At 41.0% G+C, this 15,555-nt stretch overlaps 1 protein-coding gene across 1 annotated transcript; it reads left to right on the top strand.

Annotated features, from left to right (window-relative positions):
- Positions 1 to 11,556: 11,556 nt before the first annotated feature.
- ATP5MC3 (ATP synthase membrane subunit c locus 3) lies at positions 11,557 to 15,092 on the top strand. Its single transcript, XM_030454447.1, has 5 exons — positions 11,557 to 11,730; positions 11,815 to 11,892; positions 12,872 to 12,949; positions 13,329 to 13,522; positions 14,848 to 15,092. The coding sequence occupies exons 2-5, from the start codon at positions 11,854 to 11,856 to the stop codon at positions 14,960 to 14,962; spliced, it is 426 nt and encodes a 141-aa protein (XP_030310307.1). The 5' UTR covers positions 11,557 to 11,730; positions 11,815 to 11,853; the 3' UTR covers positions 14,963 to 15,092.
- The last annotated feature ends 463 nt before the right edge of the window (positions 15,093 to 15,555 follow it).

Genomic DNA, 15,555 nt, shown 5'->3' with positions numbered 1-15,555 from the left:
AATTTGGTTATTATCATAATACAAACAGTCCCATCTACCTCTCCACTCTCCGGTCTAGATCTTACAAAAAAAAAGCTGCATGTAAAAAGGAACTGAGGAAGAACACCTAGATGAAGCACAGAATTTTTTCTTTTCAGATCAAAATCCTAAGCAAAATATCATAGTTGTGTCTGTTATGTTAGAACTTAATCACAATTCACTTACCACAACTACGACAGAATGGGGAAAATAGGAGGTGAAACAACTCCCTTTGTTGTCCAACTCCCAGGCAAAATCAAAAAAACCCCTCAGATAATAAAAATTTTGGTATAATTGAGTCCCATCCTTGTCATTTAAAACAAACAAAAAAAGGGGGCAGGAAGTACTGTTATAGTGCACACTGTTGTGTCTGGTAACGTGTTTTGAAGATGGTTATTAAAACATGTTTTGGAGGAAGGTACAAGGATCTCATTTTCTCAGTTTTCCACTAAGGAAAATAATGTAGGATGGTCTATGCCTCTGCCAGTCTCATCTTACTGGGATGTGTATGTGGGTGTGTTGCCTGCAGCACGAGTTGGTCTTCTCATGCAGACTTTAATCTAGAATACAGCCTGCAATGACACATCCAGTCGCAGAGTACACAGATGTCGGATACAAAAGAAGTCTAATTTGAATCAGGAGATCTGGGTTCTGTTAGTGACTCTGCTATATATTTCCTGTATTGCTCTAGGCAAAGCATTCAGGGCCTGGTCAGCCCCCATTTAATTCCCCAGCAATCATTTCTCTGGAAGCACTGTGAGCTGGATTAGACTTCTAGCCTACCACTTTCCCAGGCTCTCCAGATTCCTCAATGGTACAATAATAGTCGCTCACTCCATAGGTGTTTGATATGGCTTAAACTATTTGCCTCCAAAGTGATTCGCTACTTAGGCATAGCACAAGTATGCAATTAAATTAAATTCTTGATTCAGCAAAACCCTCAAACCTCTAGTAAGCTTCAAAGAAATGCATACTGGGAAATTTAGATCCTCTGCCATTAGGTGTCGATATGTAGTCTTAAATGTACAAAAAGTTAAATAATTTCAGTGAAACTATGTAGGGGCCTAAGATTAAGCACATGCCAAAGTCTCTTGCTCAAGGCTGTGTTATCTATCATTGGCCTTACACAGGCATTGGCCTGATGCTTAAAGTTAATCACCTGTTTAAGTGTATTTCTCATTCCCTAAAAAACTCATATGCTTTCTTGCATAGCATAGCATAAACAAACCTTTGAGTCTAGAAGATACTAAAAATAGTTAACATTTGATTACATGAAATGTCACAAACCATTGCTTTTACCTTTTTAATATATCTAAAGAAAGCCAGAAAATGTTGAGTTGTGTAGTCCATGCAAATTTCCAGATATCTTGCTCACCCTTTAACCTGTTGCTTTTACATAACATTGAAGTCACAGTACGGATCTGTATTTTGAAGTAATTGTGTTGGTGGTCCCTTCATGCTTTCTGAACATCTAACAGTTAGCTAAGCAAACACACGTGACTGATTAAAAGAAGAAAGGGAACTATTTTTACAGGGACCAGTAAACTTTAACTGCCATCTGGCAGGGAATGATTAGAGAAGATCAAAATTAAGGCAGTCAACACAAATACTGTGTGGATACCTCAGGGAATTAATGTGGATTGAAGACAGTGGACTTGTAGCTATGCTGAGAGACAGACAGAGAAGGAAGTGGTGAACACATCCTTTATGACTGCTGCCCTAATGGCCACATTCAGAGCAACAGGAGCAGAGAAAGAAGAAATCAAGAACACCTGGGAATAATCAGACTTTTGCTGTCATAAAAAGGGAAGTTAAAGCATTCTACAAGAGGCACACCATTCTTGTTCTCCAAAAAGTCAGGAAGGAAATGTTTACTGTGGATGTGTGTTGAAGCTGGCAGGTAGTTAATATTCAAATTAGCCTACTATCTTTACACAGCATTTCAAACTGGGCGTGTAATGAATATTTTAATTGAATGACCTTATGAAACATGGACCTGTGGTTGATCTAACTGAACACTGGATGTCACTATTTATACACACTATTAGTCATTTTGGAGGCATTAAAAACACAAGGCAGCCATAAACTGGAACAATCCAACCATGGCTTCTTCGAATTAGCTATTTTTAATTATTGGTGTTTCAACAAGACAAAGTTTCCAAGTAACATAAATAAACACAGTTTGCTTTGCACAGGTTCCTGCCCTGCCTATGCTGCCATTAGGTGCTCCCTAGTGAGAGTACCATGGCCAACTGGGCATTTTATGGGAAAGATCTGAGGTTTGGATCCAGAGATAGTAGACTAGCTGCTCACAACAGCTACTCACAACTGAGACTCTTCCCAGACAGCCAGATTATAATTTTGTAACTCTGCTGGTGTCACTGATCCAGAATAATTAAAATTCAGCTCACTCAAAACTACAACAGCCCTCACATGGGGCAGCTTCTGGGCTGAATGCACTGGACTAGAATTTTCAGCACTAAGGAGCTCTTGGTTTGGAAAAACCCTGGTTCCTCAAGTATCCGTGCTGAAGTTTTTCATTCCACAGCACTAATAACACACACCTCTTCTGAAACTCTGCTCTCCTTCCCTTAGGGACAGGTGATTTCCAAGGAATGTAATTATTTTGTGGAATTACTTCTAGGAGCCAGGGGGGAAAAAAAAAAAAAAGAGGATCTCTGAGTCTAAGACATATGGAAAACAAATCAGTGTTAACGGTTCAGAGGGTAAGTTGCCAAAAAGACAGTGGCAAGAAGACACTTGAGAAGAGGTAAAGATTAGGAACAATCTTTAGGAACAGTAAAGTACTCTGAAATGGGACCAGTTATTTTTGTTTCTTTAGCTCAACACAGTAAGTATTTTGAAATTTGACTTTTCAAATAGCACAGAAGCATATTAAGTAAGTTTCAAAGCCTAAGAAATCTTGTCAACTATACCTGATTAGATAAACTTATGTTAATCAACAACAACAAAAAGGAACAGAAATGTACCCAGTACAACTCTGAAATGTACAGTCATTACAAATGCTTGGTAATTTTAGACTGGTTTTCTCAATAGAATTTTCCAATATATTCATATGTCAACTTGTCACCCTGCATCCTTGAAAATGCTAGGACCTTTAAAAATTTGACTTTTCTGCACATTCTTAAATTCAATATTATTTCAGGGAGATAAAAAAATATAATTAAAACCAGCCTTGGGTGCTTCACTTATAAAGATAACAACTCTCATGATTTGCAAAAACATATTACTATACAGGACATGTGAACATGGTCTTTCCTAGTGCCTCTATAGCATAGCATAGTATTGTTAAAACATTGGGGGTGTTGAGGGAGTTGATTTTTGTTTCTTTTCCACAGATCCTGGCTGGATAGCAAAATACCTAGAAGTCAGTAATCGTTACTGGAAATGTGTAACTGAAAGTATATGCTGGAAATAATCTGTATTGAATCTCATTTTATTCCAAATATTTCTTTTGGACAGTTATTCTGGGTAAAATATTCGTTTGCTAAATAACAAAATTGTATGGTAAAGCTGAAAATAGAGGGCTGTTCAGGTGAGGTTCATGAACAGGTTTTGTTCTTTCCTAAACCATTTCTAGCCTTATACAGTACATAATAATTCTACTAACACAAGTCATTTGTTCAGTGGGGAAAAGAGGAGTCAAGTGCAGCAATAATATATTAATATATGATAATGCTTTATGAAATATTGCATTTATATATCTTATCCAGAGCATTATAGAATATTAATTTGAATACGCAGCATTAATTTTGCTTTACCTTTATGACACATTAGAGCAGTGTGGGGACAGAGTATGCCTTGTACACAAACCTGTTTAGACCCTGGAAAGGTGAAAAGCTGTGGTGCCAGAAGGCAATGCTCTATCATTCTCCCCTCAGAATATACTGTAGACACAAAGCAATTAAGGGCCACCTGAAAAAGCAGCACAGCTCTGGTAAACTTCTGCAGTTTGTTGCCTCCAGCTTTGATGCAAAAACCTGTTGAGACTGCTCAGAGTCTATAACAGCCTATGCCTCTCTCCTGTTAACAAGGTGCAGAGCACTCATTCTCCACATGCAAAATTCCAAGCACTGAGCCAAACTGAGAGCTACAGTAGACATTTGTTGATTTTTTTATAATGCCCACAAGCATCTACAGATGTGATCCCATGTAATGAAGCATGTGGCCTTAAGCTGGAATTATTTGCAAACAGCAGGATCTCCTGGCAAAAGAGATGCACTTGCTGTGTTATGAAAGCTGTCCCTCTAAAGCCGTGTTTGGTTAGCACCTATGCCCTGTTGAAATTGGCATAGATAATTCCAAGTGGGAACAACGCCAGCACAACAGATGGGAGTGAATGCAGGCATGCCAGAGAACCAGTATGTTCATCAAGACTGAGTATTAGGGACAGAGTCCTTTCCAAGAATTCAGAAAGAGCAGGCTGTCCAGAGCTTCTGTATTTTATAAGATTATAAGAATATAAGATTATAAGATCTCTTTTGTAACTATGAGCAAAATCAATTACAGTCAGTGCAAAATAGCTCACCTAAGCCATGCAAAGCATGACAGTAGTCAGCTGAGTGAGAGCAACTGCATCTCTGGGTTCATACTGGCACCAGGTCCTGAAGTACAGAACCCATGCACTGGGTCAAAATGATTCCACAGGTTTTCTGCTAAATGGTTCAGATTGAAGCATTTTTTGATTATAATGAATATTCTTCATTTATACACTGCCTTTCAGGCACTGATCCCGAAGTAATTTGCAAATGTAGGAGAATTTAAACTCATAGCTGGAAGTCCTTTCAGTTAAGCAAATGAATCTTACATGTATTAACAAGCTATATTCCCATCTTGCCTCCTACTAGGGTTTATAAACAGGAGCTATGCTCTCTGCAGAGGGTGGAGGAAGACAAAGTCCTCTGGCACAGTCCTGGCAGCTCCATGTGTACCCTGCTTTTGCTTTTGCTTGGCAAAAATAGCCATAACAGATCAGCTATACAAAACACTTATCTCCAAATGTGAATTAGTAATTCCTCTGTTTTTCTGAACACTGGACAGCTACCTTTCCTATTTCTCTTTTTTGGACTGTGAGCAGCCACAATATCCTGCCCAAAAAGACTTCCCTAGAATAACATACATAATGCTGAGAAACAGGAAGAACAAACAAATTTTTAAAAATAGCTTACTACTGCTTCAAAATTACAACTCTGAAATTGAAATTCACCCTGTAAAAAAGATGGTGCTTTCAGAAGAGCCTCCCCCCATTTTGGGTTTCTTCAACTTCAGCAACCAAAATTTATTGATACTTTTGGAAACACTGGCTCTAATATGTCCCAAGTCTTGGCTGTCTGTGCTGTTCTCTGGAGCTGTGTTTAATCAGAAAGTATGTCCCATATGGAAGGCATAGTAATTGGGTTGCTGATGTCTTCTAACCAATGCAGCTAATAGTGTCAACTTACAGCTGAACTTTGTTTTCTGTTAAAAATGTTTTTAATACTGTTGGTAGGAATAAAAAGCACTGCTGAATTTATTTTCGACTACTACATTGATACTCTGTAAACTAGAAATCTGTATGTGTGTTACCCAGTCAACCGAGTGACCATTTCAGGTTACCAGGGATTTTTTGCAATATAATGAAGAGGAAGCCTTAACTGACCTTGGGAAAGACACAAGTCCTCTGAGTAAGACATCTTAGTTAGCAGATGGCCTAAAGTAATTCATGTAGAGGTACTGTCATTCTGAAGATTCTGAATTTTCTGCATATTTATAGTAGTTACCTCTATTAAGCATCAGTGCATTGTTTATTCTTTTCCTCAAAAAAACAATTAAAAAACAAACAACTGAGTAGATACATAATGATGATTTCAAAATACTGGAAAGCTCACCCTGAAAGTTGTGGTTCAGACACACAGAGTGTGACAGATGTGAAGCATAAAGTGAAGTTATTCATGCTCCTAACATTTCCTTTCACTTTGAGTTATATTGCTAATACAAATAAATATTACATTAAAATATGTAATGACAGTTTCTTAGACAATTTATAATTTTGCTGACATATAAGATGGTTATTAAAAATACAGGATTATCTTGCACCTTGTACTATGCTGGGGTTTTAGAAAGGGTGGCTGTATCCATATTTGTATATTTACACTGTTGTACATCATCTTGAAGCTAACCAGCAGAACCTGAATGTTGGACAATAGGGCTTGTTAGCCAGAGCAAGAGCAGCTCTACTCATCTTTTCTGGCAAGGCTGCCTTGGAGGCTAGATCTCATTTTCCACCAGAATCCTATCGTTAGGATAAAGGTGAGAACACTTCTTTTCCATGCTGAATTTCAGCTGTAGCAGAACGGTTTGCTTCTTGGCAGCACCCCATTTCAACGGGTAATGGCTATGTCAGTAGTAGACCCTATGTATATAATCATTGTGATATTTAAAGTACATCCTAGAGACCCAAGTGTGAAATGACAAGGATTATAAAGATTTTCTATTTGAATTTCAACACTTGACTGCATTAACATACTTTCAGAATCTTGCTAAGCATGTGCATGGTATGATGTCTGTGGTTAATGCCCTCCATTTCTAGGACACAGGTGTTAAAACAGTAGCCCTACTTTTGTTAGTTGCCTACAGCTTTCTACTTAAAGGAGTTGTTGAGGCTAAAAGAAAGGTAATTTTTAGCAAAAAATAGCTTGGGTAAGTACTGTGGGAGACAAAGATCACTCAAGAAATAGATACGCCTTTCCTCTGAAAAGGAGAAGTTAATAATGACAAGAAAATGTTTTATCATCTGCCTCTCTCTTCCATCACTTCCAATCCAGGGAGCTCAGCCATTAAATTCCCAACATTACCTATATCAAGATTTGCCAATTACTAATAATCAACAAGGTAAACTGGTACTAAGACTGAATTACCAAGAGAATTTCTACTTAAAGCAGAGCCTTCTAATAATAGTTTCACTCTTTCTTCTCAGAGCTAAATTTGTCTAAATATTCTGAAGCATAATAATTCTGCTCTATATGTTTTCTTTCCACAAGCCATTGCTCCAGTTATCTGAGAAAACCTATGCAGTTCCGAATGGGAAGATTCAGTGTCCTGGTTGTGAATGGAAGCAGGAGTGCAAGATACTCACCACACTGAAACAGGGCCCAGACTGTGAAAAACACTGACTTTGTAAATCAGTATCAATCAATGCCCTGCAAAGTACATCATAAATCTGGAAGTTCTGGAGAGATAACCCTGAGATAATAATAGCACCTCACATTTTAAAACATTTCACAAACAGGACAATCTCAGGAGGCCTTTGATCCGATTTCATCCTTGGGGGCTCTTCCAAAAATTAAGGGTTATTGGAATATATTGGTTTTCCAGTAGCATCTCCTCTTCAAAACTTATTTTTTAAAAATACTAGTGTGAGTGTGTGACATGCTTTGAGGTAATAACCCTCTACTGGGATATAAGATTTAACCTGAAGGAATAGGTTTCGATCTGCGATAAGAAATTTTTATTTAGGCTTTGGACAACAGAATTTCTCCTTACTAGCCCAGAGTTCTCCTTCAGCAAATATAGAACAGACTAATGTTTTATCATTTATTAATAATAAATGTTGAATTCTGACTGACTCTTTGGTGCAAAGCACTGTGGACATACTGATTTATTCAGCATCATAGGGGATTTCAGTCATTCATTTGAACCAATCTGCAATTGCTGAAATTTGTCTGTACCAAACCAACCCTTCTCTACAGGCAGAGGTGCCAGTTTACAGGTACTGTGCCCAGTTTCCTCAATATTTGCTTTCTGGACAGCAAACTGCATAGATATAGGACTTGACGTATCTCTTTTGGAAGTTATGGAAAAACTGCCATTTGTTTGCAATAGCTGTTCTGCTGATACTCATATGTTGTGACAATCCCAGCCTGCTAGAGAAGATTGCAGTTAAATTTGGGATTCCAAAGGGAAACTGCTTGTCACTGTAGGGCTGATCCATTGCCTGTTGTACTCAGAAAATTAGCTCCTTGCCAGTGAAGATGAAACAGACTTGCTTTTTTAAAACTATGTTCAAAATGACTGTGAGAATCTTTACGGTGCTAAGGAAACTCTTCAAAAGGCTTGGGAAATCTGGGATGATCTTCTCTTTCCTTTCTGAGAAAGGAGAAAGCCACATGAGGAAACCACAGCTAGTGGTCACTTGCTGTTCTTATTGTCCTGTCATAAACCTGGCTCAGCAGGGGAAGGTTGTGGGAGTGAAGCACAGCAGCTCTTTAGGCACCATGTACTGCTCAAAGAGCTGCACTGCATTTTCTTCACCAGAGGCTAAATGGGGAAGAAACCTCCTGTGGCGACCTTGGCTACTGCCCACAGGCATAATTAGTCCTGTCTGGAAGTGACAGTTGGAAAACCAGGAATCTCTTCTAAAAAAGATATTCCATGTAGAATAGACTTCTGGGAATGTGGTGCACTTCTCTTCAGTGCACTTCCTTGGGGATCATCAGCAGGTCAACCAGGTAGGAAACTACCTGAGATTAACTGAAGCCTTTTGTAAAATTAAGATCTGCTTGAATTAAGCTGAACTTGGTCAGCAGAAATAATGACTGCTCCTCCAAATCCTGAGAGCAACAGCTCAGCTGCATTTAAAATATGGTATCAGCTGTTATGCAATAAAAGCAACAATATACAAGTGTTTTATGGTGGTTTTGATGCTGTTCAGATCCAACAGCCTCCAAATGCATTTTTTTCCCAAAACCTTCCAGGCTGGGAATTGTGACAGAATTACAGAATGGTAGGGGTTAGAAGGGACCTCTGGAGATCATCTAGTCCAAGATAGCACTTTCTTTATGAAAGAAAAAGGGGCTTATTTGACACTTTTTAAAATCCATGCAATTTTGCTCTGTGCAAAAGAGCAAAGGGTAGTGTCCCATTACAGGACGGTAAAGTCCACTTTCTTCTCCTTTCAGAAGAGCTGTGGGAAGATCCATTTCATGCCTGGAGGCAGAGACCTCTAGGTTCCCAACAAGAAAACATGCCTCTAACTGCTGTACTTACTTGTATGAACAGGCAAATTTCTGTGTTGCAAACAGCCTGCTTGCTGCTACATTTCCTAAAGGAAGTCCACTGCTCCATGAACAGTGCACTTTGTATGCTAGTATACAGCAACATGTTACACTTTGGTCATTCCACCAGTAGGGCATCCACATGTGCTATATGGTCTTATTCTTGGTGCTGGAAATATTTGTTACCACAACAGCATGTAGTTTGCATTTTTTTAAAGTCTACAGTTCTGTCTAACCATTAAAGGGTTTTGCCATTGATACTTATTCCTTATTTATCATTTGTCTATGGAAGAATCACTCAACAGGCACTGCTGATCTGCCTATTCACCTCAGTTCCCAAACAATGTAAGATGTGAAAAGAAAAAAAAAAAAAAAGAAAAAGGTAATTTATAATCTCTTTTGCTGGCCTTCATAGATTCCCTTCTTGCTGCTCTATTACTAAGGCTCTGGATGCAGCCTGGAACCAAACCAAACTTGCAGTTGGGATAGAGGCAGAGAGCAGAGATCTGGGAAATTGAAACTGCACTCTTGTCTTTTCACCATTGGACCTACAATTCAGTGCAACTCCACTGTACCTGGGGATCAGAAGACACTCCAGGGTAAGTTATTAAACAACATTACAACTAACATTAGTATGCAGCTGCTGCAAGTGCCCATTGATCTTGTTTGCTGGTGGGTGCTGCAGTTGCTGATACAGTGAATGTCTCACCCATGTCACCCGTGGCTTTATGAGCAACTGCAACATCCACAAGTGTGTGGAAGTTTGCTGGAGGCCAGCAGCCAACCCCTAAGGCACTATTTTCACTTCCATGGATCCTCCTGTCCCATCAGTTTGTAGCATGCAGGCTCTTTTAGAATTTAAGGTTGGTTTTGTGGCACAGATTGTATACAATGCAAGTTTTGCAATAATATGTTTACCTGTGCTTAACCCCAAGTGTGGATTTTTCTATGTTTCTCCTAGTTGACTTTAATGCTACTAACAGTGGTACCTCACCACTAAAATAACCAATTCCCCGTATCAAGTGAAAAACACTGAAGAACACCTAAGTGATTGAAGCAGCAATTTGGGGAACATATGCACAGCTCAGTAATGATGATCTTGTTCCGATTAGGCATGACTAAAAAGGATTTTATTACTTGGGTGTGACCCTGCCCGTTATGCAAAGATGTCTCATTAGATAGTGATATAAAAATGACCAAGACTCAATATTCTTCTGTTAATGATTTAATTTAATTAATAAAATTGCAATAAGCAAAACAGCGCTGGGTGCGTGGGGAGTCTCCGCTCCACTCACACACACACCGTAAAGTTTAATCTTTTCATTTATATTACATACCTTAATACATATTCATAACTATTCTAATATATTCATGACTGTTCTAGGAATAGGCTGGGTTATGTTTATTAGTTCTTGGAAGAGGCAGGCCTTCAAAGGCACATGCCCACTTTATCTCTGAGGGTCTTTTTGACCCCCATCTGGTGGTCACTGGATGAAGTCAGTAGTCTTCCTCAGTTTGCGCTCTTGGTACCCTTCTATTCCGCACATGTGCTCCTTCGCTCTTCCCTGAGCAATACTCTGCAGTCAGCAGTAAAACCACCTTAAATTGCAATGCTATGTGGTGAACAGCAAAATCAGTTTAGGAATATACATTGTAGCGTTTTCAAGGTAGGGAAACTGGATGTCTTCTTTCTTATTCCCCTAAGCCTTGTAGTTACACAACGAACAGTTATATTTGCATCTTTCACAAGGTTGAAGGCAGATATTAGTACTCTCAAAATGGGATTAGCAAAATAACAAAAGTTTGGTTAGTAAACTCTTTATAATTATTCAAATAATTATTCAACGTGAATTCACAAACACACACATATTACAGATAGTAAGGATATTTTTAACACTTCAGGGGTCCTCCGACCCGCCCTGTTTCTATCAATCTTGAGACAGTCAAGCGTGGCCGGAAAAGTTTCAGGTTCGTTTCGGGAGTTCGGAACGCCCCGCACCCTGCCAGCAGCAGCAGCAGCAGCTCCAGCCAGAGGGGAACGGTCCCGGGCAGACGCCTTGCTCTGCCTTTCCCCTTCCCTCTCCAGGGAGCGGGGGCTTCCCCGAGCCGATCGCCCGCACCCATCACGTGCTGCGATGGCGTCACGCCTCCTTCCCCTCAACAGATGACGCCATAGCTCATTTAACACTCCCCACGTTAGTAGGCTTTGTCCACACCGGCCATCGCTGCCCTGCCAGGGCGAGGCGACCTCAGCCACCGCCTCTCCTTTGCGCTGGCCCCAGACGCGGGGTTCCAGCGGCAGCGACGCCTCTGTGCTGCGTCTGCTGTGTAGCGCCGGGTAACGGCTCTAACGGTCACACCAACAGCGCAACCGCTACCGCTACCACCTCCGCTGCACGGCTGCCTCCCGCAGGACTGGCCCCACCCCGCCCCTCCGCCCCCGCGGCGGGTCCGGCACAATTGCGGCTGCGCCGAGGCGGGGCAGGGCGGGGCGAGCCCCCGCTCACCCCCCGCCGCTGCCAATGGAGTGGGTACAAAGTGACCTTGGCGCCGGGCTCCGCCTTCTTCCGCCGCGCTGCATCCGGGAGCTCGCCCCGCTCCCCTCCGCGCCTGCGCAGAGACAGCAGCCCGACGGCTCGGAGTGCGGCAGCCGGAGCGGGTGAGTGGTGGTGCCGCGCCATCCGCCCGCATCGCCGTGCCCGCTCGCCTCTGCGGCCTCCTCACCCTCTCCTTCTCTCCGCAGAAATACCGGATTGTTGTCACCGGGACGCCGCCCGCTAAGATGTTCGCCTGCGCCAAGCTTGCCACCTCGTCCTCCCTGGTGAGTAGAGGCGCCCGGGCCCGCGGCTGGGGGGCTGGGCCTTCTCTTCGTTCTCGTCCTGGGCTGCAGCGGGGGCGGCGGCGGCGGTGGCCGTCTCGGGGCGGCGGGAGGTCGGGCTGGTCTCTTGAGCCCTGCGGCAGGCCCTTAGGACGAGCCCGGCCGAGTGCTAAGTGTGAGGAGTGGGCGGGGGGCAAGCTGCGGCAAGGCCGCGTTCTTCTTCCCGCCTCCTTGGTGTGGGCCAGAGCCCTTTGCCAAGGTGAGGGGCCTGCTCACACCGCCGGTGAAGGGGAAGGACGGCGCAGCGAAAAGCTCTTAGGCCTGGTGCACTCTGCGCCTTGCTCTAGGTCAAACTCCAGCCTGTTGCTTCCCTACGCAAGGCCGCGACTTTTTGCCCTTGCAGAGACAAGGGACAGTCCTTCAAAATGTCCTCCCTAGCCTGCAGAACGTCTTTGTTTTCATGATAGAGGCACAGGTTTCTCCTGCAGAAAGAGCTTTGTGCAAGAGGCGATGTGACCTTAGACTGCTGGAAGCCCAAGGACATATGCAGGCCTCTTGTGAAAGAGGATTCATTCATTTATACCTTTCTAGATTTAAGGACTAGGTTTTGTCTGTGCATTTAGCAACTTTAGAATTCATTTTGCTAGCCATTTTTTGTTTGTTTGTTTTACCATGTATATCACTGTCTGCTGGTCTGTTTTGTCGTGTTTTTCTACATTTTTTCTCAGTATAACACATGTCTGGTCTTATTGAAGGATGCACCTCTTCTTCGCAGTTAGGTCTTCTAAAAACTGTGCTATCAAATTGCATGGCAGTGTTCGTTTCTGTATCATTTATTGAGTCCCCACCTATGCAAAGATTGCTGTTTCTCAAGTAAGACTAACGGCTTAGTAGATAATAGCCTTAGAATCTTACAGACTATTGTACAGAAACAGTTGTGATCAAATGTTTCTTTTTTATAGTTTTTTTCTTCCTATTGCAGATCCGTGCTGGATCAAGAGTCTTGTACAGACCACTTTCGGCATCTGTGTTGTCTAGGCCAGAGGTCAAGAATGGAGAGGTACCTTATAAACAAAATTCTGTATCTTCCTAAATTACCTGGTGAGCCTAAATGTCCTCAACCTGGAGTTCACTTATACTAACTCAAATACATTTATATATATATATTGTGAAAGTTGCTTTAAATCAAACATCTAATAATATTTGTTGCTGTCTTGCTGTCTCCCATGAGAAGTTTTTCCCATTTAAAGTTGATTGTTTTCAGGTGGAATAGGTAACATTCTGAAGTTTTTTAACAGTTAAAACTTTTATGGTCTTGCAAGAGGAACTAGACATTGGTTCTAACAATGCTTTTAAAACTGCAGAATAACACTTTCAGAGGGTTCATAGAAATTGGTCTGTGTCTGAATATAATGCTTTTTCATTTTTTGTTTTCTTAGGGCAACTCAACACTTAAAGGGGCCCAAAATACTGTCTCCCAGCTAGCACTTAGAGAATTCCAGACTAGTGCTATCAGCAGGGACATTGACACTGCTGCCAAATTTATTGGTGCTGGTGCTGCTACAGTAGGTGTGGCTGGTTCTGGTGCTGGTATTGGAACAGTCTTCGGTAGTCTAATCATTGGTTATGCCAGGTAATTAATCTCTCTCTTAAAACACTCTCAGATTGCATGCAGGTATATTTTGAGAGAGTGCTCTCAGATAAGCTAAGTCGCAGTAAGGATGCTGGTACTGTAAAGAACACTGTTAATGATTAGTATTAATGATAAACATGGCTAAATAGTGTTATAGGAAACTAGCATATTTATCAGGACTGCTGTATTGTTAAAGTCAGAACTTTGTACACTGTACCTGGAGAAGAGACATGAAAGACATGAGATCATTAGACTTGGTCAGTGTTTTGGGTCACTGAAGTCCAGTATTTCAGCACTCAGTTCTAGAACTGGGTTTAAAATCTAGCCTGAATCATTTCCCATGTGAGAGGGGAGGATAAAAGAGAAACTGGAGGAAAACTGCTTATGAACAGTTATTATTTGTATGCTTTAGACTTACATATTTAGAAATGGGTGCTTAATTCATTTTTCTAACATGCTCAGCTTGGCATCTCAGAATATGTAATAAAAGAGTAAACATTCCTCCTAGAAAACTGAAGAGGGTGAGGATTTTATGTAGGGATGACTTTCATCCAGATAAGTGTACAATGTTCCTGCAGTGGGAATAATTCACGTTAAATGGAAGAGCAGAGCTGCCACAGGCATAAGAAAGCTTTACTGAAGCTTTAATGTTCTTCATTACTGTTGCAACCAGTTAGGATTAGTAACTCTTAAAGGTTTTTAAGCCCTGCTGAAGACAAGCTTGCTTTTCATTTGAAGAAACAAGTGTTTTTAGTGAAAAAATATCTTTTTTTTGAATTTGGCATGAACATGCCAATAGGAGACTGTAGAACGTTACTTTATGGTACTGTGTTGAAGGGTTTTCTCTTCCACACAATCCTTGGTGGGATAATTGCATTTTTGCAACAAATAGCTGTGTATTTCTTTTTTTTTTTTTGCTCTAGATGGTTTCAGTTCCTCTACTTGAGAACTGCTTAAAATGTTGCACACACATTTCCGTGAAATAGTTGTAATGTCACGGGTGTGAAATAAGTTTATAAAGTATAGTGCTCATAGTTCCAAATTGCAGGATGTAGAGAAGTCAAGTTCAAAAGCATATGTGAATGTAGTCATTAAACGGCTCATTTGGAAAAGCCATATGCAATCTGCATAACCTGAATCCAGTTTTAATTACCAAGTCATTTGTCTTTGGTGAAATTCTTGCTAAAAGTGACTTAGGTTTATTAGATTTTCCTCAAGTCTGTGGCAAGGAAATAAGAGGTTCTGAATCTCTCAGATGCATTGAACTGTATGAAAAACACCTACATTGTAAAGATAAAAGGTCTCACACGTTCACTTTCTTTTAGAAATCCTTCTCTGAAGCAGCAGCTGTTCTCATATGCTATCCTGGGATTCGCCCTGTCCGAAGCTATGGGTCTCTTCTGTCTGATGGTTGCTTTCTTGATCCTATTTGCCATGTGAAAGGAGATCTGCCTGTAATTTTGGCATTGGAATGTAACTGCATTTTATGGGACTCCCAGAATGTTGGTGTCATGGAAATTGATGCTATTTCCGAAGTCATTTCATTAAAGATAACATCTTTAACTGTCAACCTGTTGCCTGCGTTTATTATCTTTCTCACTAGGATATCTGGAAGATAGCATCATGTCATTCAGTTGCTGTGCATTTCTCCTGATAATGATAAATCATGTAGGACTCTTAAAACAATGACTTTGAGTCAAATATTTTATTTATTAGTGTACATATAGAAGTGTCACTTGCTTGTTAAGTCTAATGTGACACATCTTTGAAAGACCAAAGGATACACAGATTAAATGGGAAAGGCTGTACTGATGGCCTTTTTCCTTCACTTAATTCAGACTTAACCAGAGCTGTTTCTGTGCACAATATTTTGTTTGGGCTTTTTGGTTGTTTTTTTCCCCGAGGTTACCTGGCATGTAAGGTGTTCTGGCACCTCTTGACAGAAGGAGCTAAACACAAATCCATTAACAGTGATGGGGAAAATTTTCTCTCTATAGTCAAACTATAAATCTTGATCACCATGGTAAAAAATT

The sequence above is a fragment of the Calypte anna genome, chromosome 7, assembly GCF_003957555.1.
Source record: "Calypte anna isolate BGI_N300 chromosome 7, bCalAnn1_v1.p, whole genome shotgun sequence".
NCBI classification, from domain to species: Eukaryota; Metazoa; Chordata; class Aves; order Apodiformes; family Trochilidae; genus Calypte; species Calypte anna.
Note: the sequence above shows the minus strand (reverse complement) of the source record. Positions and strands in the feature narration are given on the sequence as shown.

Bases quoted from the DNA above. Each gene is read 5' to 3' on its own strand.
- ATP5MC3 (XM_030454447.1), top strand. From the start codon at position 11,854: ATGTTCGCCTGCGCCAAGCTTGCCACCTCGTCCTCCCTG. The intron at 11,893-12,871 runs GTGAGTAGAGGC...TTCCTATTGCAG, and splicing joins TTGCCACCTCGTCCTCCCTG to ATCCGTGCTGGATCAAGAGT. The intron at 13,523-14,847 runs GTAATTAATCTC...ACTTTCTTTTAG, and splicing joins CTAATCATTGGTTATGCCAG to AAATCCTTCTCTGAAGCAGC.